We start from the raw sequence: 16,531 nt of genomic DNA, 5'->3' as shown, positions 1-16,531 counted from the left end.
GCATATTATTCTCCGCTACATACACAACTGTATTTATTTCGACAATTTCAGTATAGTTATTGCTCTGATCGTAACCAAATAATTCTCTACAATCACTTTCCCACAAAAATGGTGTCTTTCTTATTGTCCTGCACAAGAAGTCTTTTGAGAGACTAAGAAGGTATTAGGAGATAATTAAATATTATCAAAATTATAATCTGAGTTCAATGTAATGTTAATAATGCTCATACTATACCATGATGCTTCAATCCCATTGGATGTAAGATCACTAATATACACACTATTCACATAACTTTTCTTGACTGATTTGCTCCCAATCTTTGTGACAGCAGTAGCCTCTTGAGTTTGTTTCTAATGTTTAGTACGCATCTCTAACAACACTGTGTTTAGCACAGTACTAGGCATTATACAGCAATTGGCAGGGTGTGCTGTAAGCATCTCCAATATGGCGTTTATGACATCACTACATACACACGGCAACAAATACGAAAATACATATAAATAAGACAATAACATCTTCCTCCAAAAATACAATCAAACTAACAGGGCAACCATGGAAAATTGGGGGTTTTAGGGTGAGGACAGGCTAAATATAACAGAAAAAACACACCACAATTCCAAAACACAAAATGACTAACAAAAAGAAAAAAAATTACAATAGTCCACTACACCAATAAAATCTGCAGGAATCGGACACTTGCCTTGACCTATATAGGTCAACCATAGGTGACGATACCGAAACACCAATACCTACAATTAGAACTATGAAAATTGGAATATGACATTTCCCTTGACCTATTCAGATCAACCACAGATTACGATACCAAAATACCAACACCTACAACTACGAAAATGAGAATTGGTCATTTCTGATGACCTATATAGGTCAACCACAACTATTGATAGCAAAACACCAACACCTAGAACTACAAAAAAGAAAACCACAACCTCAAATATCTACAAAACAAACACCCCCATTCAAATTAAAACACATTCAGTACACCATAAATACACAAAACATCACAATTCAAGAAGAATAAAATAATAATAATTTACTGCCAACAAATTCTGGCGCTGCAAACTAGGTCGGCCAGCCAAATCTCTCCTCCCCCCCCCCGCCCCCCCCCCCCCCACACACATACATACACATTAAACAATTTACCACACTAAAACAACGAACCAATAACACCTAAAAAAAGTGATAACTCATTGGAAAAACTTCCAAACCTTACGTTTGGAATTACAAACACTATCAAAGACTTCACAAATCCAACATCAAGGCTCAAATGAACCCAATTACAACACACTGTACTCAGCACATGAGCGCACACCACCAGAGGGCATCATGAAACACAACAGGACGATATTTACAAACACTGTGTCATAATGACACACACAACAACACTCTTACGTTGACCTCGTGAATTCCTAAGGGACTGAACTGCCGAGGTCATCGGTCCCTTGGGTTACAAACTACTTAAACTAACTTATGCTAAGAACAAAACACACATCTATGCCAGGAGCAGGACTTGAACCTCTGGGAGGAGGGGCCATGCAATCTCTCAATTACGGGAGAAATTAGGTCCTGATTCCCATTACATCATCATACATAAGATGATTTGTACAGAAACCAGATGGCAGTTATAAGAGTCGAGGGACATGAAAGGGAAGCAGTTGATGGGAAGGGAGTAAGACAGGATTGTAGCCTCTCCCCGATGTCATTCAATCTGTATATTGAGCAAGCAGTGAAGGAAACAAAAGAAAAATTTGGAGTAGGTATTAAAATCCATGGAGAAGAAATAAAAACGTTGAGGTTCGCCGATGACCTTATAATTCTGTCAGAGACAGCAAAGGACTTTGAAGAGCAGTTGAATGGAATGGATAGAGTCTTGAAAGGAGGATATAAGATGAGCATCAACAAAAGCAAAACGAGGATAATGGAATGTAGTCGAATTAAGTTGGGTGATGCTGAGGGAATTAGATTAGGAAATGAGACTCAAAGTAGTAAAGGAGTTTTGCTATTTGGGGAGCAAAACAACTGATGATGTTCGAAGTAGAGAGGATATAAAATGTAGACTGGCAATGGCAAGGAAAGTGTTTCTGAAGAAGAAAAATTTGTTAACATCAAGTATTGATCTAAGTGTCAGGAAGTCATTTCTGAAAGTATTAGTATGGAGTGTTGCCATGTATGGAAGTGAAACATGGACGATAAATAGTTTGGACAAGAAGAGAATCGAAGCTTTCGAAATGTGATGCTACAGAACAATGCTGAAGATTAGATGGGTAGATCACATAACTAATGAGGAGGTATTGAATGGGATTGGGGAAAAGAGAAGTTTGTGGCACAACTTGACGAGAAAAAGGAATCGGTTGGTAGGACTCTTCTGAGGCATCAAGGGATCACAAATTTAGTATTGGACGGCAGCGTGGAGGGTAAAAATCGTAGAGGGAGACCAAGAGATGAATACACTAAGCAGATTCAAAAGGATGTAGGTTGCAGTAGGTACTGGGAGATGAAGAGGCTTGCACAGGATAGAGTAGTGTGGAGAGCTGCATCAAACCAGTCTCAGGAATGAAGACCGCAACAACAACAACATCATAAGATAACTAAGAATTTCCATTTGTTGTGATGAATGGCAGCTTGCTTTTAATGTAGCAACGTTAATGTTAATGAACACGAGGAAGAAAAACAATCTTGTAACGTTTGAATACAGTATTAGTAGTTTGCTACTTGACACAGTCATGTTGTTTCAATATCTGGGCCTTATACTACAAAGCAATATGAAATGGAATGAGCACATACAAGTAGCAGTACTGCAGGCGATTTGTCAGCTTCAGTTTATTGGCAAAAGATTAGGAAAGTGAGGCTCACCTACCAGCGAGACCAAAGCTGTTTCACAGAGGAAGACAGCACTGTGCTTCCTTCTCTAGATTGTCGCACAGTTGACAAAATGGTAGATATCGAAATAGACGACAGAGGGATAGAGAAACAATTAAAATCGCTCAAAAGAGGAAAGGCCGCTGGTCCTGATGGGATACCAGTTAGATTTTACACAGAGTACGTGAAGGAACTTGCCCCCCTTCTAGCAGCGGTGTACCGTAGGTCTCTAGAAGAGCGAAGCGTTCCAAAGGATTGGAAAAGGGCACAGGTCATCCCCGTTTTAAAGAAGGGACGTCGAACAGATGTGCAGAACTATAGACCTATATCTCTAACGTCGATCAGTTGTAGTATTTTGGAACACGTATTATGTTTGAGTATAATGTCTTTTCTGGAGACTAGAAATCTACTCCGTAGGAATCAGCATGGGTTTCGAAAAAGACGGTTGTGTGAAACCCAGCCCGTGCTATTCGCCCACGAGACTCAGAGGGCCTTAGACACGGGTTCACAGGTAGATGCCGTGTTTCTTGACTTCCGCAAGGCGTTTGACACAGTTTCCCACAGTCGTTTAATGAACAAAGTAAGAGCATACGGACTATCAGATCAATTGTGTGATTGGATTGAGGAGTTCCTAGATAACAGAACGCAGCATGTCATTCTCAATGGAGAGAAGTCTTCCGAAGTAAGAGTGATTTCAGGTGTGCCGCAGGGGAGTGTCATAGGACCGTTGCTATTCAGAATATACATAAATGATCTGGTGGATGACATCGCAAGTTCACTGAGGCTTTTTGCAGATGATGCTGTGGTGTATCGAGAGGTTGCAACAATGGAAAATTGTACTGAAATGCAGGAGGATCTGCAGCAAATTGACGCATGGTGCACGGAATGGCAATTGAATCTCAATGTAGACATGTGTAATGTGATGCGAATACATAAAAAGATAGGTCCCTTATCATTTAGCGACAAAATAGCAGGTCAGCAACTGGAAGCAGTTAATTCCATAAATTATCTGGGAGTACGCATTAGGAGTGATTTAAAATGGAATGATCATATAAAGTTGATCGTCGGTAAAGCAGATGCCAGACAGATTCATTGGAAGAATCCTAAGGAAATGCAATCTGACAACAAAGGAAGTAGGTTCCAGTATGCTTGTTCGCCCACTGCTTGAATACTGCTCAGCAGTGTGGGATCCGCACCAGATAGGGTTGATAGAAGAGATAGAGAAGATCCAACGGAGAGCAGCGCGCTTCGTTACAGGATCATTTAGTAATCGCGAAAGCGTTACGGAGATGATAGATAAACTCCAGTGGAAGACTCTGCAGGAGAGACGCTCAGTAGCTCGGTACGGGCTTTTGTTAAAGTTTCGAGAACATACCTTCAGTGAAGAGTCAAGCAGTATATTGCTCCCTCCTACGTATATCTCGCGAAGAGACCATGAGGATAAAATCAGAGAGATTAGAGCCCACACAGAATACCGACAATCCTTCTTTCCACGTACAATACAAGACTGGAATAGAAGGGAGAACCGATAGAGGTACTCAGGGTACCCTCTGCCACACACCGTCAGGTGGCTTGCGGAGTATGGATGTAGATATAGAACACTAGTGGAACCTATTCTCAAGCACTGCTCAAATGTTTGGCATCCCCACCATGGGAACTCAAGGAAGGTCACTGGAGGTTGTTTTCACAAAACACTATTGAGAAAATTTTGAGAAATGGCAATTGCAGCCGACAGCAGGACGATTCTACAGTTGTCAACAAACATTTAACTTAAGGGCCACAAAGATAACAAGTGAGATAGTACAGTGTTTAGCACACTGAAGTCACATTTGGGAGGGTGACGGTTCAAACCGTGTCTGGCCATCCTGATTTACATTTTACGTGATTTCTCTAAGGCGCTTCAGGCAAATGCTGGGACGGATTCTTTAAAAGGGCAAGGTCTACTTCCTTCTCCATCCTCCCCTAATCCGATGGGACTGATGTTCTCATTGTTTGGTCCCTTCCCTCCCCCACCCCCCCCCCCCCCCCCCGCCAAAATCAATGACAACCAACCAACCACAAAAATAAAATAAGATACATTAGACCTTGTATGCAGGCATACAGACAGTTGTTTTTCCCCTCAGTCCATTCGTGAATGGAAAAGGAAAGGAAGTGAGTAGTGGTAAGAGAAACCCTCTGCCATGCACCATAGAGTGGCTTGTGTAATATATATGTTGGTACAGATACATACACTCTGCAAATTCATATTTTCCGGAATGTACATACGCAAATAATTAACAGACCACAGAATTTACAAAATCTGCTAGAACATTCTGTTGACATGAAAATAAAACTAAGTGTCAAATTGACAAAGGGGCTAGAACGTGTGTGTCCTCAAGTCTTGGCTGTAGTAAGACACTGATCTGTGGCCTAGCGTGACGTCTAGGTCAGACTGGATAGTGATTGCAACAACAATTGCCTCTATAATTTTACTTTCGTTTAACAAAGCCAGTTTCGACATTTGTCCTACAAAGAAATGTCAAAATACCTGAATCCGTTTTTACATCACATGTTGCTGGCGTGGGTTAACTGATTAGTTAAATAATTCTCAGCAATATCAACACTCCATTATGTTCGATAGTGAAATAATTTGCATACGCGATAATCAAATAAAATTAAGTACTTACTTCGTTTATGGCCAAGCTCCTTTTTTCTATTTTACTTCTTAAATTACGCCTAGCTTTAAGAGTATTCTCAGTGAAGAACGATGACAGTTCTTTCAATGCCTCGAGTGTATCTTTGTCATTTTCCAAGCGAGTGTCTAAAATTTTAGATAAACGTCTTGCTAATAAATTAGTCACAGCCTTGTCCGATTCATTATGACTATCACCCGCACTGCCGGCTGTTGGTTCTTTAATAACAGAAACCATATTCATAAGTCAGAACTTCTCCCGGCTACAGCTTCCACGCATCAAAACATCAGACAGTGTTTTATCGTCCACTAGTTCCACTTCCATAGCAAAGGGGCGCTGCGACTCGAAACAATTGTGTGTTAACTGTGAGTTGGTGACGCAGAGTGTGAGCGCGAGCGGTGTGCGATTATGAACGAGTGATTGGATGAGATTAGGAAAAAATGTTAAATCGTGTTTTTATATTGGATAATGGAGCATGTAGCGCGAAAGTAGAATTCTCGGATAGCGAGAAACCAAGGTACTAGGTTGTTCTGTATTTGTATAGTCTCAATCGTGATGCGCGTAGCGTTTTTGCACTGCAAAGTTTGTCATGTGAGAGTGGTGTTTGAATTCATGTGATTTAGGACTAGGTTTCAGTTCATAATTTTTGTCAACATCTTTTTAATTACGCAGATCCATTATGAGGCATTAATAACGGTGAAACTTCTAAATTTCAGCCAAATTATTTGTGGATTGAATGTAAATTACCGCTGAAAATTGTTTCTCCGTGTTACAACAACAAAAACAAAACAACAAGAACAACAATTGCAATGAACTACTTCATAACTTTCATTCCCATTCCCCGTCATGCACTGTAGAAAATTTGTCCGCAGAATTGTTGCAGTGTTGTAGATTAGGGTCATTCCACGTCAAATCAACAAATTAAACCACCGTTTTCAACCTTACCCTCTTGGATTTAAATGAAATTAAGTATGCCTATAGTACTCATAAATAGTACCACAAATTAATCTTTTCACATTTTTCTGATAAAAAGTTACCGAGCAATGGACTTTCAAAAAATGACAAATTTTCGACTCGCGGAACAATGTTGTTTTCTTTATAACTCGTGTTGTAATTAAGCGAGAACAATAAAATTTACTTAATTGGAAAGCTCTTTTAAAGAGCTTTTATATGATACCAAACATCATTAGTTTAATTTATCGAATTTTGAAAAACTGTATTTTTAAAATTCTCAAAAAATATATGTGAAAGATACACTTTACATCTACATATTCTGAAAGTTTCAACTCGAGACGAGCATGTGATCACTATCAAAAGCAATTTTACGTTTACTACGATTCTCCAAAATCACAGTCAGATAGGCCTAGGTGCATTTCTATTATTTTGCGACACATAAAAATATTGCAGTGTTAGATTTTGTTACATGGCCCACAAATTGTACTTTTGAAACAAATAACTGCTTATTAAACTTTGGCGCTGTAAAACCACGGGGGAAAAAAGGAAACTATCTCTCATTTTAAAGATAATATGTAAAATGATTCTTTGGTATTACTATTTGCAATCTATTCAGTATTTTATCTGCTTAATATTGTCAGCAATTTTCACCTATTGTTGAAAGTGACCCACACATTCTTTTGTTGTGAGGCAGCTGTAGTGAAATTATGTGATTAACTCTGAAATGTGTTTTGAATCTAGCTGACAGGTATTTCTGTACAAACCTCACAAGAGTCTGTAAGTTTGTATGCCTACATACTATTGCATACTATTAACATAATGATTTTTTTTTCAGGAAGTGCAGGAATAGAGAATTAATATTGTGTAGTATTGAATATAGAAAGCTGGGGCATTCAACTTCAAAAACATTTTTTTAAATTAGTTTGTTCACTTGAGAAATATAAAATGCCTAAAATTTCAGCTTTGTGCTGTAATACATTTAATGAACAGTGTCACAGTAATCACAAGAAAAACTTACGGCCTGTTTCACAATGGATGATAGCAAGAAAACCTTTCTTCACTTTAAATCAAAAAGTGTGTGACAACTGCTGTAAAAGAATTGCACGAGTAGAAATTTGTGATACGTCTAGCACAGAAAATGATGATGATCTACTGTATTCTGTGGTGAAACAAGAAAGTGAAAAGGTTTTATGTGATAGTGACGTACAAGATATTGCAGCAAGTGAGGCCTTAGAAAGGTTGAATGCTTCTTTGCAGTCTGTTGCAGGATAACCAATTAAGAAGAAACGACTGTGTGAAGCAAAACATCCTAAGGAGAAACTATTTAAATTAACTTCAACAATTCAAACAAAGGTATTATTGCTTCCTTCTGGAAAAGAAGAAGAGGTACATGATCATGCAGAATCTGAGATGATCAGTCAGCTAAAAGATAAATTTCGTACATGTACATCTCTAAGTAAACAGATGGAAATTCTTACCATTTTACCTAAAAGCTGGAGTGTTAAGAATCTTCCAGATGAATTTAATGTAACAAATTACATGGGTCAAAGAGTAAAAGATTTGGTGAATGCCAAGGGAATTTTGTCTTCACCAAACCCAAAACCTGGCAAAAGACTTCATCAAACAACTGCTGATTTTGTTAGAAACGTTCATTGTTCTGATGAGATAAGCAGGGCAATGCCTGGGAAAAAAGATTTTGTGCTTGTGAGAGATAACGGAGAAAAACTGCAAGTACAAAAACTGCTAGTTTTAAGTAATTTGGAAGAAATTTGCGTGAACTTTAAAGACAACCACCCAGAGCTCCGTGCAATTTGTTCCAATCGTACTTGATAGACTTCCTGACTGTTAAATTCGGTAGAAAACCAAGAAAAATATATTATTTCTCCGATGGAGCAGCAACTCATTATAAAAATAGGAAGAACATTATGAACCTGTGCCATCATGAAGAAGATTTCCAAACTGAAGCTGAGTGGCATTTTTCAGCCACCTCGCATGGGAAGGGAGCTAGTGATGGTGTTGGTGGAGCAGTTAAATGACTTAACTCTAGCAAGACTGCAACAGCCATACAGTGATCAAATAATGACACCCAAACAACTTTATATGTTTGCCAAGGATAACATACAAGGAATGAACTTCAAGTATGCTACAGAAGAAGAGCACAAAGGTGAAGAAATGAAACTTATGGAGAGATTTGAGAAATGCTGCAAAATTGTAGGGACGTAGATACTTCACATGTGTATTCCTTTTAGCAAGGACAAAATAATAACAAAAGTGTATTCAGACTCTGGTGATAGTAAAATTGAACTGGTGACAGTTTCTGACAGTGATACAATACCGCTCGAAGGCATAAGAGGATATGTTGCTTGTGATTATAATGGACACTGATAGTTAAACTGTGTACTTGAAAAAAAATCAGGAGAAGGATGAAATCACACTTAGTTTCTTACATCCACATGGACCGTCCACATCTTTTACATTCTGAGTCATCCAGACATTCTTTTCATAAGCAGTAAGGAAGTAGTGGCAATCGTGAACCTTCGAACTGCTACAGGGTGAACTTATAGGACTAAGTTATCCAGTGCAGAAATGTTTATGTGCAACAGACTGATTAGCTCGAAGTATGAACAAGTGCACTAATGGGATGCCTATTTGTAAATAATAGTAATTACTAACTGAATTTAGGTCTGATCTCAGGCACTCATCTACCTGTGTTTTTTATTTTTATTTTTTTTTTTAAACTTTTCATTTTGTATTTATTAATTACAGAAGCATAAAACGTTTTCTTTTGTCAATTATAAGTTATTTTTAATTTCCTTATTTTACAGCAACATACAGCTGGTGAGAAGTAGGCCTAATATGTAAAATAAATTAGTTTTTACAAATTTTTAAAGCACCACCCTTAACGTAAAATTGCTTTTGATAGTGATCTCATGCTCATCCCAAGATGAAACTTTCAGAATATGTAGATGTAAAATGTATCTTTCGTATATATTTTATTGAGAATTTTAAAAATACAGTTTATCAAAATTCGGTAAATTCAACAATGTTCTTTTTTTTTTAACAATTTGTGTATATATATTTAACTAATGATGTTTGGTATCATATAAAAGCTCTTTAAAAGAGCTTTCCAATTAAGTAAATTTTATTATTCTAGCTTAATTAGAACACGAGATGTAAAGGAAACAACATTGTTCTGCAAGTCAAAAATTTGTCATCTTTTCAATTTTTGAAGGTCCGTTACTTGGTAACTTTTCGTCAGAAAAATGTGAAAAAAAAATTTGTCATGATTTAAGAGTAATATATGCATACTTAATTTGAAAAAAATCTGAGAGGGTCAGGTTGTAGCACTTGTTGATTTGACATGGAATTGCCGATTAGTTTAATGGGAATGGTCAAACCTCTGTCATACCCCATATTCAACTACTACTACTTATTAGCCCACACACTACAGTCTACATCCACCTATACACGTTAACTAATCTTTAAATTTTTCTGTGGCTTTCCAGTGAGTTCCATGTCAGTTTCGTGATGACGGCAGTGATACTATTACATTGCTCAAAATATCCTCGGACAAAACTTAGAGCCCTTCTTTATAAACTTTTCAGATCTAAAACAGGGTGCTAAAATAGGATTTGAACCTACAGCCTCCAAACTTCAGCATGCTATTACCATGATGATGATGTTTGGATAACTGTTATGGTACAGAAATGTTTAACTCCAGTTTCAAATGTTCCTTTACAAAGGGAAACCCAGGAGAACTGCTCCAGTTTAAACCTTGTACCACTGAAAAGATGAATGACAAGTATTAGTGTCAGTGGTGTTGAGAAACGGCTGAAATTGTTAAAACTGAATAAGGCTCCAAGAACCAATGGAGTCCCTATCTGATTCTATACTGAAGTTGCAGCTGAGTTAGCCCTACTTCTAACTATAATCTATCATACATCCCTCGAACAAAAAACCATACCCAGTTTTTAAAAAGAAGCACATGTAACACCTGGCTACAAGAAGGTTAGTAGAAGTGATCCACAAAACTACCACCCAGTATCCTCGACATTGATTACTGTGAAATCTTTATTCTGAGTTCAAACATAATGAGGTATCTTGAACAGAGTGACCTCCTAAATGTCAACCAACATGGATTCCGAAGACACCGATCATATGAAGCCCAACTTGCACTTTTCTCACGTGATATACTTAAAGCTTTGGATTAAGACTGTGAGGTAGATGCAGTATTTCTTGATTTCTGAAAAGCATTTGACTTAAGTACAATACCTATGCTTATTGTCAAAAGTACAATCATAGGGGGTATCAAGTGAAATTCGTGACTGGGTTGATGACTTTTAGGTAGGGAGGATGGAGAGTTTTAGCCACGTACTACTTATTACAATCTTCAGAATGACTCATGAAGTCGTTAGGCTATAATATTTTTTTTTTTAAATTGCAATGAAAAGCTCATATTAACATTGAATCAATAACAGAACTATTATATATAATCAAAGAATAAACAATCTGTCCCTTGTGCTCACCACCACAGAATAATGCTATTCTTCACTGTGCATCTACGGATGTTCTGCTGGCGGATCCCACACAGCCCCCCTCCGATAGAGCGGAGCTCCGGGAATGTAAGGGTATTTATATTTCACCCGACGCCCAGCTCTTGTGTGTACTGAAGGCATTGGTTGAACTTCTTCAGCTTCTGTTGCTGGTAGTGACGGTACCGATTCCTCTTGTGGTGTCATGCTGGTCCAGTCATGTGGAAGGTGATTCTTGGTGCCTGACCTCTGTGTCCTCTTCAGTCGGTAACATATGTGCAGGTTTGAGCCATTCCAATGATACCACTTGTCTCTTTCCATTTAGATCTAACTGCATGGTATGTTCATCCTGTGAGAGCACTCTGTAAGGTCCAGAATATGGAGGCTGCAGCGGTGACTTGACAGCGTCTGTCCGTAGCATCACATGTGTACATGAGTGTAGATCTTTGTGCACAAATGTATTTATCGCTCCATGTCTCGAGACATGAGATGGGCAAAGTCTGGCCATATGCTTGCGTACCATTTGCAATGTAAACGGCAATTCGGTCTGTCGGGCCTCCTCTTTATCGGTGAAGAATTCTGCAGGCAGTCGTAAAGGTTCACCATAAACCAATTCTGTGGTGGATGACCCTAAATCCGTTTTCAGTGCTGTGCGTAGGCCTAACAAAACTAGTGGTAACGCTGACAACCAAGATTGTGCATGGCACATTAATGCAGCTTTTAATGTTCTATGCCAGCGTTCCACCATCCCATTGCTTGCTGGGTGGTACACTGTGGTGCGATGATGTTGGAACCTGCAGAGGTTGGCCAATTCTGAGAACAACATCAATTTAAACTGACACCCCTGGTCTGTGGTGACATGTAAAGGGCAGTCGAAACGTGCGATCCAAGGTGAAAGAAATACACGTGCCACCGTTTCTACTGAAATATCTGATAACGGAATCGCCTCTGCCCATCTGGTGAAGTGGTCCACCACAGTGAGGAGATAACAGTATCCTTCTGATGGCAAAAGTGGACCCACGATGTCCAGGTGCACGTGCGAAGCGTTGTGTGGTAAGTGAGAAGTTTCCTACCACTTTGTGCACATGTCATCCCACCTTGGCCCTCTGACAGTCCAGGCACGTTTTTGCCCAATTATGGCAGTCTATTTATACCGGGCCACACGAATGTGTCATTAGTTTGATGCTGACGTTTATTCCCGGATGAGCCAGTCCATGGATGGCATCAAATAATTGTTGTTGCAGTCTCTGAGGCACAAACAGTCTGTTTTCCTTGCGATACCTCACACCAAACTCTGAAGTGAAGTGTTCACCCGTAGGTTGTATTTGTTGCAAGCGTGACCTGGACATACTATCACGTGAGAATTTAGCAAGTTGCTGGTCTGTTTCCTGTGCTGCAGCTATTTCCTTGTATTCAATAGTCTGAGAGATTGTTTCCAACCTAGACAGGAAATCTGCCACAACGTTCTCAGCTCCTTTTATGTGCTGCAGGTCTGTCGTAAACTGGGCGATAAACTCGAGTTGTCTAAATTGTCGTGGTGAGCAACCATCCTTGTTCTTACTGAAGGTGAAGGTAATTGGCTTGTGGCCTGTGAAAACAGTGAATGGTTTGCCTTCTACTCGTGGTCCGAAATGTCTGATGGCTTCAATTCCTCAACTTGTTTTCGTTCGTCATTCGGTTGTTGAGAAACGTCTGGCTGTTGGCATCGTCGTATCGCCGCCGTTTCCTGTGAGTCTGTACTGTTGTCCGAACATCACCGTCGACGTATGGGCTGTGTCTAACAAGGTTTAGACCTTGTTGGCTAATGAGATCAACGACGAGATATCTTGTGTGTCAGAGCACCACAGCTGTTCTAACTGCCTCTGGCAACTGCACACATACATGTTGCAGTGTCGTATCTAGCAACTCTGTGTTGTTGACTAAACTTCGCAGGTGCCGCCAAAATTCCAAAGGTGACTTATCTCCTCTCTCTTCATGGTGCAATACTTGCTGGAGATATTGTTTCACCGACCGACATAGTCGCTCAATGAGTAACTGCTTAAAACGTGTATACTTTTGCGTGGCAGGTGGCTGAAGAATTATATCTGCGCTGAATTATATCTGCGCTGATCGTTGCTGTTTTATTGTCAAGCGCACTAACGGCGATCAAAAATTTTGTCTCTTCATTTACAATGCCACGATGGTGGAAAGTCAGATCAAGCATTGCAAGCCACAGTTCAGGTTTATCAGGTATGAACTGCGGTGGGCGTAATTTCATCTTGCCTCTGTTCTTTGTCAAAAGGCCATCACTTGATGGCACAGAAAAATTCAACGCAGCGTTTTCTTGTTCTTCAATCTCGCATCGTAATTCCTCAATGGTCTTTAGCAAAACGTCAGCCGATTCTTAACGCTCTGTGCCACGCGGACTCGCCGATCTCCTGGTAGACGAAATTGAACTGGGCTACATTCGTTCGTCTACAACGAAATTCTTTATACGGGGTCACCACTTTAGCCACAGTACTTATTACAATCTTCAGAAAGACTCACGAAGTAGTTAGGCTATAATATTTTATTTTTTTGTTGCAACGAAAAGCTCATATTAACATTGAATCAATAACAACAGAACTAATATATGTAATCAAAGAATAAACAATGTGTCCCTTGTGCTTGCCGCCACAGAATAATGCTATCCTTCACTGTGTGTCTATGGATGTTCCGCTGGTGACTCCCACAGTCACCATCAGATGTAGAAAAAACTACGGGTGTGCCCCAGGAAGTGTGTTGGGACTCTTGCTTGTTATGTATTATATTAATGACCTCACAGGCAAATTAATAGTAAAATGAGGCTTCTTGTGCGTGATGCAGTTATCTATAATGAAGTACTATCTGAAAAAAGCTGCATAAATATTCAACAATGAAAATAATCAATTAATTATAATATAATGTAAATGGACAGAAAAAAATCTACTCGCAAAGTGGCAGTAGGGGAACAGACACACAAAAGGATTTAACTTTCACAAGCATTTGGAGCCAGTGGCTCCTTCTGCTGGCAGAAGAGTTGAAGGGGAAGGAAGACGGGTGAAGGGAAAGGACTAAAGAAGTTTAGGGAACGAGTTACAGTTTAGAAAAGTCATTCAGAATCCTGGGAGACTTACGGGAGAGGATGAGAAGGAAAGACTTGCAGTTGTAACCTTATTTTTGTTCTGTAGTGGTTTGCTTAGTTGCATACATAACCTAGAAAGAAACACTTGGAATTAAATGGTGAAAGTGACATTTGTGACTCTCAGGATGGAGATAGTTGAGCTACGGCTCAACTATCCCTATGCCAAAATTACATTCAAGGGTACATTTTGTGGCCTTAAACACGTTTGTAAAATCCTGTAGCAACATAGGGATTGTGTGTCGCCTCTGACAGACAAAATGAACATCGCTGCTCTGTGCAGTAGATTGAACAAATAATATCTGTGGCACTTTAGGTGTCGAACCTCTGACCAGTGTAGACCACGATGTAATTCTGTCCAGCAAAATTAATTTAGGACTTGTCTGCCATACCATGTGTACCGTTGTTACTTAAGCTCTCCCACTGGTACTGCACTTCCTGTATTGGTGTCCCCGTTTACAGCACTGTGCTGTGATATTGTGCAAATCTGCCATGCTGGTTGGGTATTAAACAATGCTGCCATTGTTCACTGCATCATCTCTCCACATCAGCGATGGCACCAAGGATATTTAGCCACGATGTGATACACCCATACTGTGTGACAATGTGCAATGTAATGTTTGACCTGGACTAGAGGAACTTCAGGCAGTGTTTTAGATAGGAAAAATGACAAGGGGAACAACAAACAATGGCACTCTGTTTATCCTGCAGCTGTTATCTCACATGTTTCTAGATTTTCATCTATTATGGTTCCTGTGCCTGTCCGCAGACTTCTGGATCTTTCCACAACTTTTCAAGTGATATTCTCCAGCCACATTGCTGTATGGATGCTCCTAATGGTGCATATCTAACGCATTGACAATGGACTCTGTCAAATAATACTGCCACTGTCTTCTCTACAGCTCCAATGTATGGACTCTAAATTATGATGGCCAGTCCCGCCACATTGTCTGAATTTTATGTGACAACTATTTCTGCACTGTTCGTTTTGCTCAAAAGTGGTCTCGGTGCATTGAACAGTGATGTCATGCTCATTCCAGTCGCACCTCCTGCACTGCATACCGTGCGTAACCTAACCAGCGTCACACACCTTGGGTCTTGGGTGCATTTAGTGTACAGTGCGAACATGCTTTGCAGGCTTGAACTTTTGCAGCATTAATCAATCGCTCCGACCAATGTCTGATGTCTTGGCTGCGTCAGTCAATGGCGTGCTTGGGTTGGTCTTGCATGTACAACCCATGGAGAGTCTCCATACCACCCGGCCTCGTTTTAAACTGATGTCATGCCATACCGACCTACCGGCAGTATGGTTCACTCTAAGCGAGTGTTTGATGTCCGCCCGTGGGATTGTCAATGACAACGCAAGATTTATGATCTTACTCAGCCAACTTGGGGATGACACAGACATAATCAGTGACCTATTTCTGGCAGCACCCACTCACAACAAATTTGGGACAACTAAGGCTATGCTGCTCCAGTGCCTATCGTACTCCCCAGAATAGCAGCTATACATAGTTATGCAGAAAGAAACCCTTGGAGACAACCCACAATCCTCACTCTGGCAATGCCTGTAGGTGCAGATAGATCCAATACTGATGCCTGGCATGTTCTGGACACTGTGGCTATTGAAACTTCCCGCAAACTTCCAGACTGCAATGCTGTTGCATGAGGATGACCCCCTTGATGCCACACTCCACCTCGTGAATAGAGTTCCTACCCTGTTGCAGCCTTGTACTCTCATCAACAGCTACTTAGAAGTCAGCAAGGCCATTGCCCCGCTTGGCTACAATGCGACCGAGGCTACCGCTGAGCCGGCCCGAGCTCCCCTACTTGCTGCTGGCTGCCATCACTGCCTCTGCTCCATACAGCTACAACATGTGTGAGGTCAGCCAACTCTGGTCAGTCCACCCTGGACCCCCTCCCATTGCCACACTGTTCGCTGCTGATGGACATCAATTGCTGAATGACACAGCAAATATGTTCACATCCACCCCCTCCCTAAGGCACTGCACTGTTTAAGAGATGCCACTTCAGAGAACAATGCTGCCCACCACTGCCCCTTCAATGTCTAAGTGATACTGTTGATTCCATAGCAGATTTTTTCCGGAGGGTAGCAGTTGCAGAGCACCTTGTGCTTACCCAAACAACTGTAGCTCCCTGTTGTAGTCACACCTGGCAGCTGTACAGCCACGAGATGCCTTAGTCAGCCTGCACAGTTCTGGCACCTCACGCCCCCCCCCCCCCCCCACTGCAGCCTGCCCCCCTCCCCCGACACCTTGTGCTTATTTGTTTACAACCATCTGATGCAAACCTATTTCCTCACCTTCATTGCTCCAATTATTTGCCACAATCAACA

General features: G+C 40.4%; 2 protein-coding genes across 2 annotated transcripts in view; one reads left to right on the top strand and one right to left on the bottom strand.

Annotated features, from left to right (window-relative positions):
• The window catches only part of LOC126267372 (conserved oligomeric Golgi complex subunit 6-like), a 115,467-nt gene extending 109,603 nt beyond the window's left edge, over positions 1-5,864 (bottom strand). Inside the window, 1 exon segment of the mRNA XM_049972553.1 lies at positions 5,545-5,864. Within this exon segment, the coding sequence (XP_049828510.1) occupies positions 5,545-5,793 (249 nt within the window). The 5' untranslated portion in view covers positions 5,794-5,864.
• Positions 5,865-5,909: 45 nt separating this feature from the next.
• LOC126267373 (actin-related protein 6) overlaps positions 5,910-16,531 on the top strand; it is a 103,032-nt gene continuing 92,410 nt past the window's right edge. The window contains exon 1 of the mRNA XM_049972554.1: positions 5,910-6,067. Coding sequence (XP_049828511.1) covers positions 5,991-6,067 — 77 coding nt within the window. The 5' untranslated portion in view covers positions 5,910-5,990. The remainder of the gene's footprint in view (positions 6,068-16,531) is intronic.

Source organism: Schistocerca gregaria, chromosome 4 (assembly GCF_023897955.1).
Source record: "Schistocerca gregaria isolate iqSchGreg1 chromosome 4, iqSchGreg1.2, whole genome shotgun sequence".
Classification (NCBI taxonomy): domain Eukaryota; kingdom Metazoa; phylum Arthropoda; class Insecta; order Orthoptera; family Acrididae; genus Schistocerca; species Schistocerca gregaria.
The sequence above is the reverse complement of the archived record's forward strand: the minus strand, read 5'-3'. Positions and strand labels throughout refer to the sequence as shown.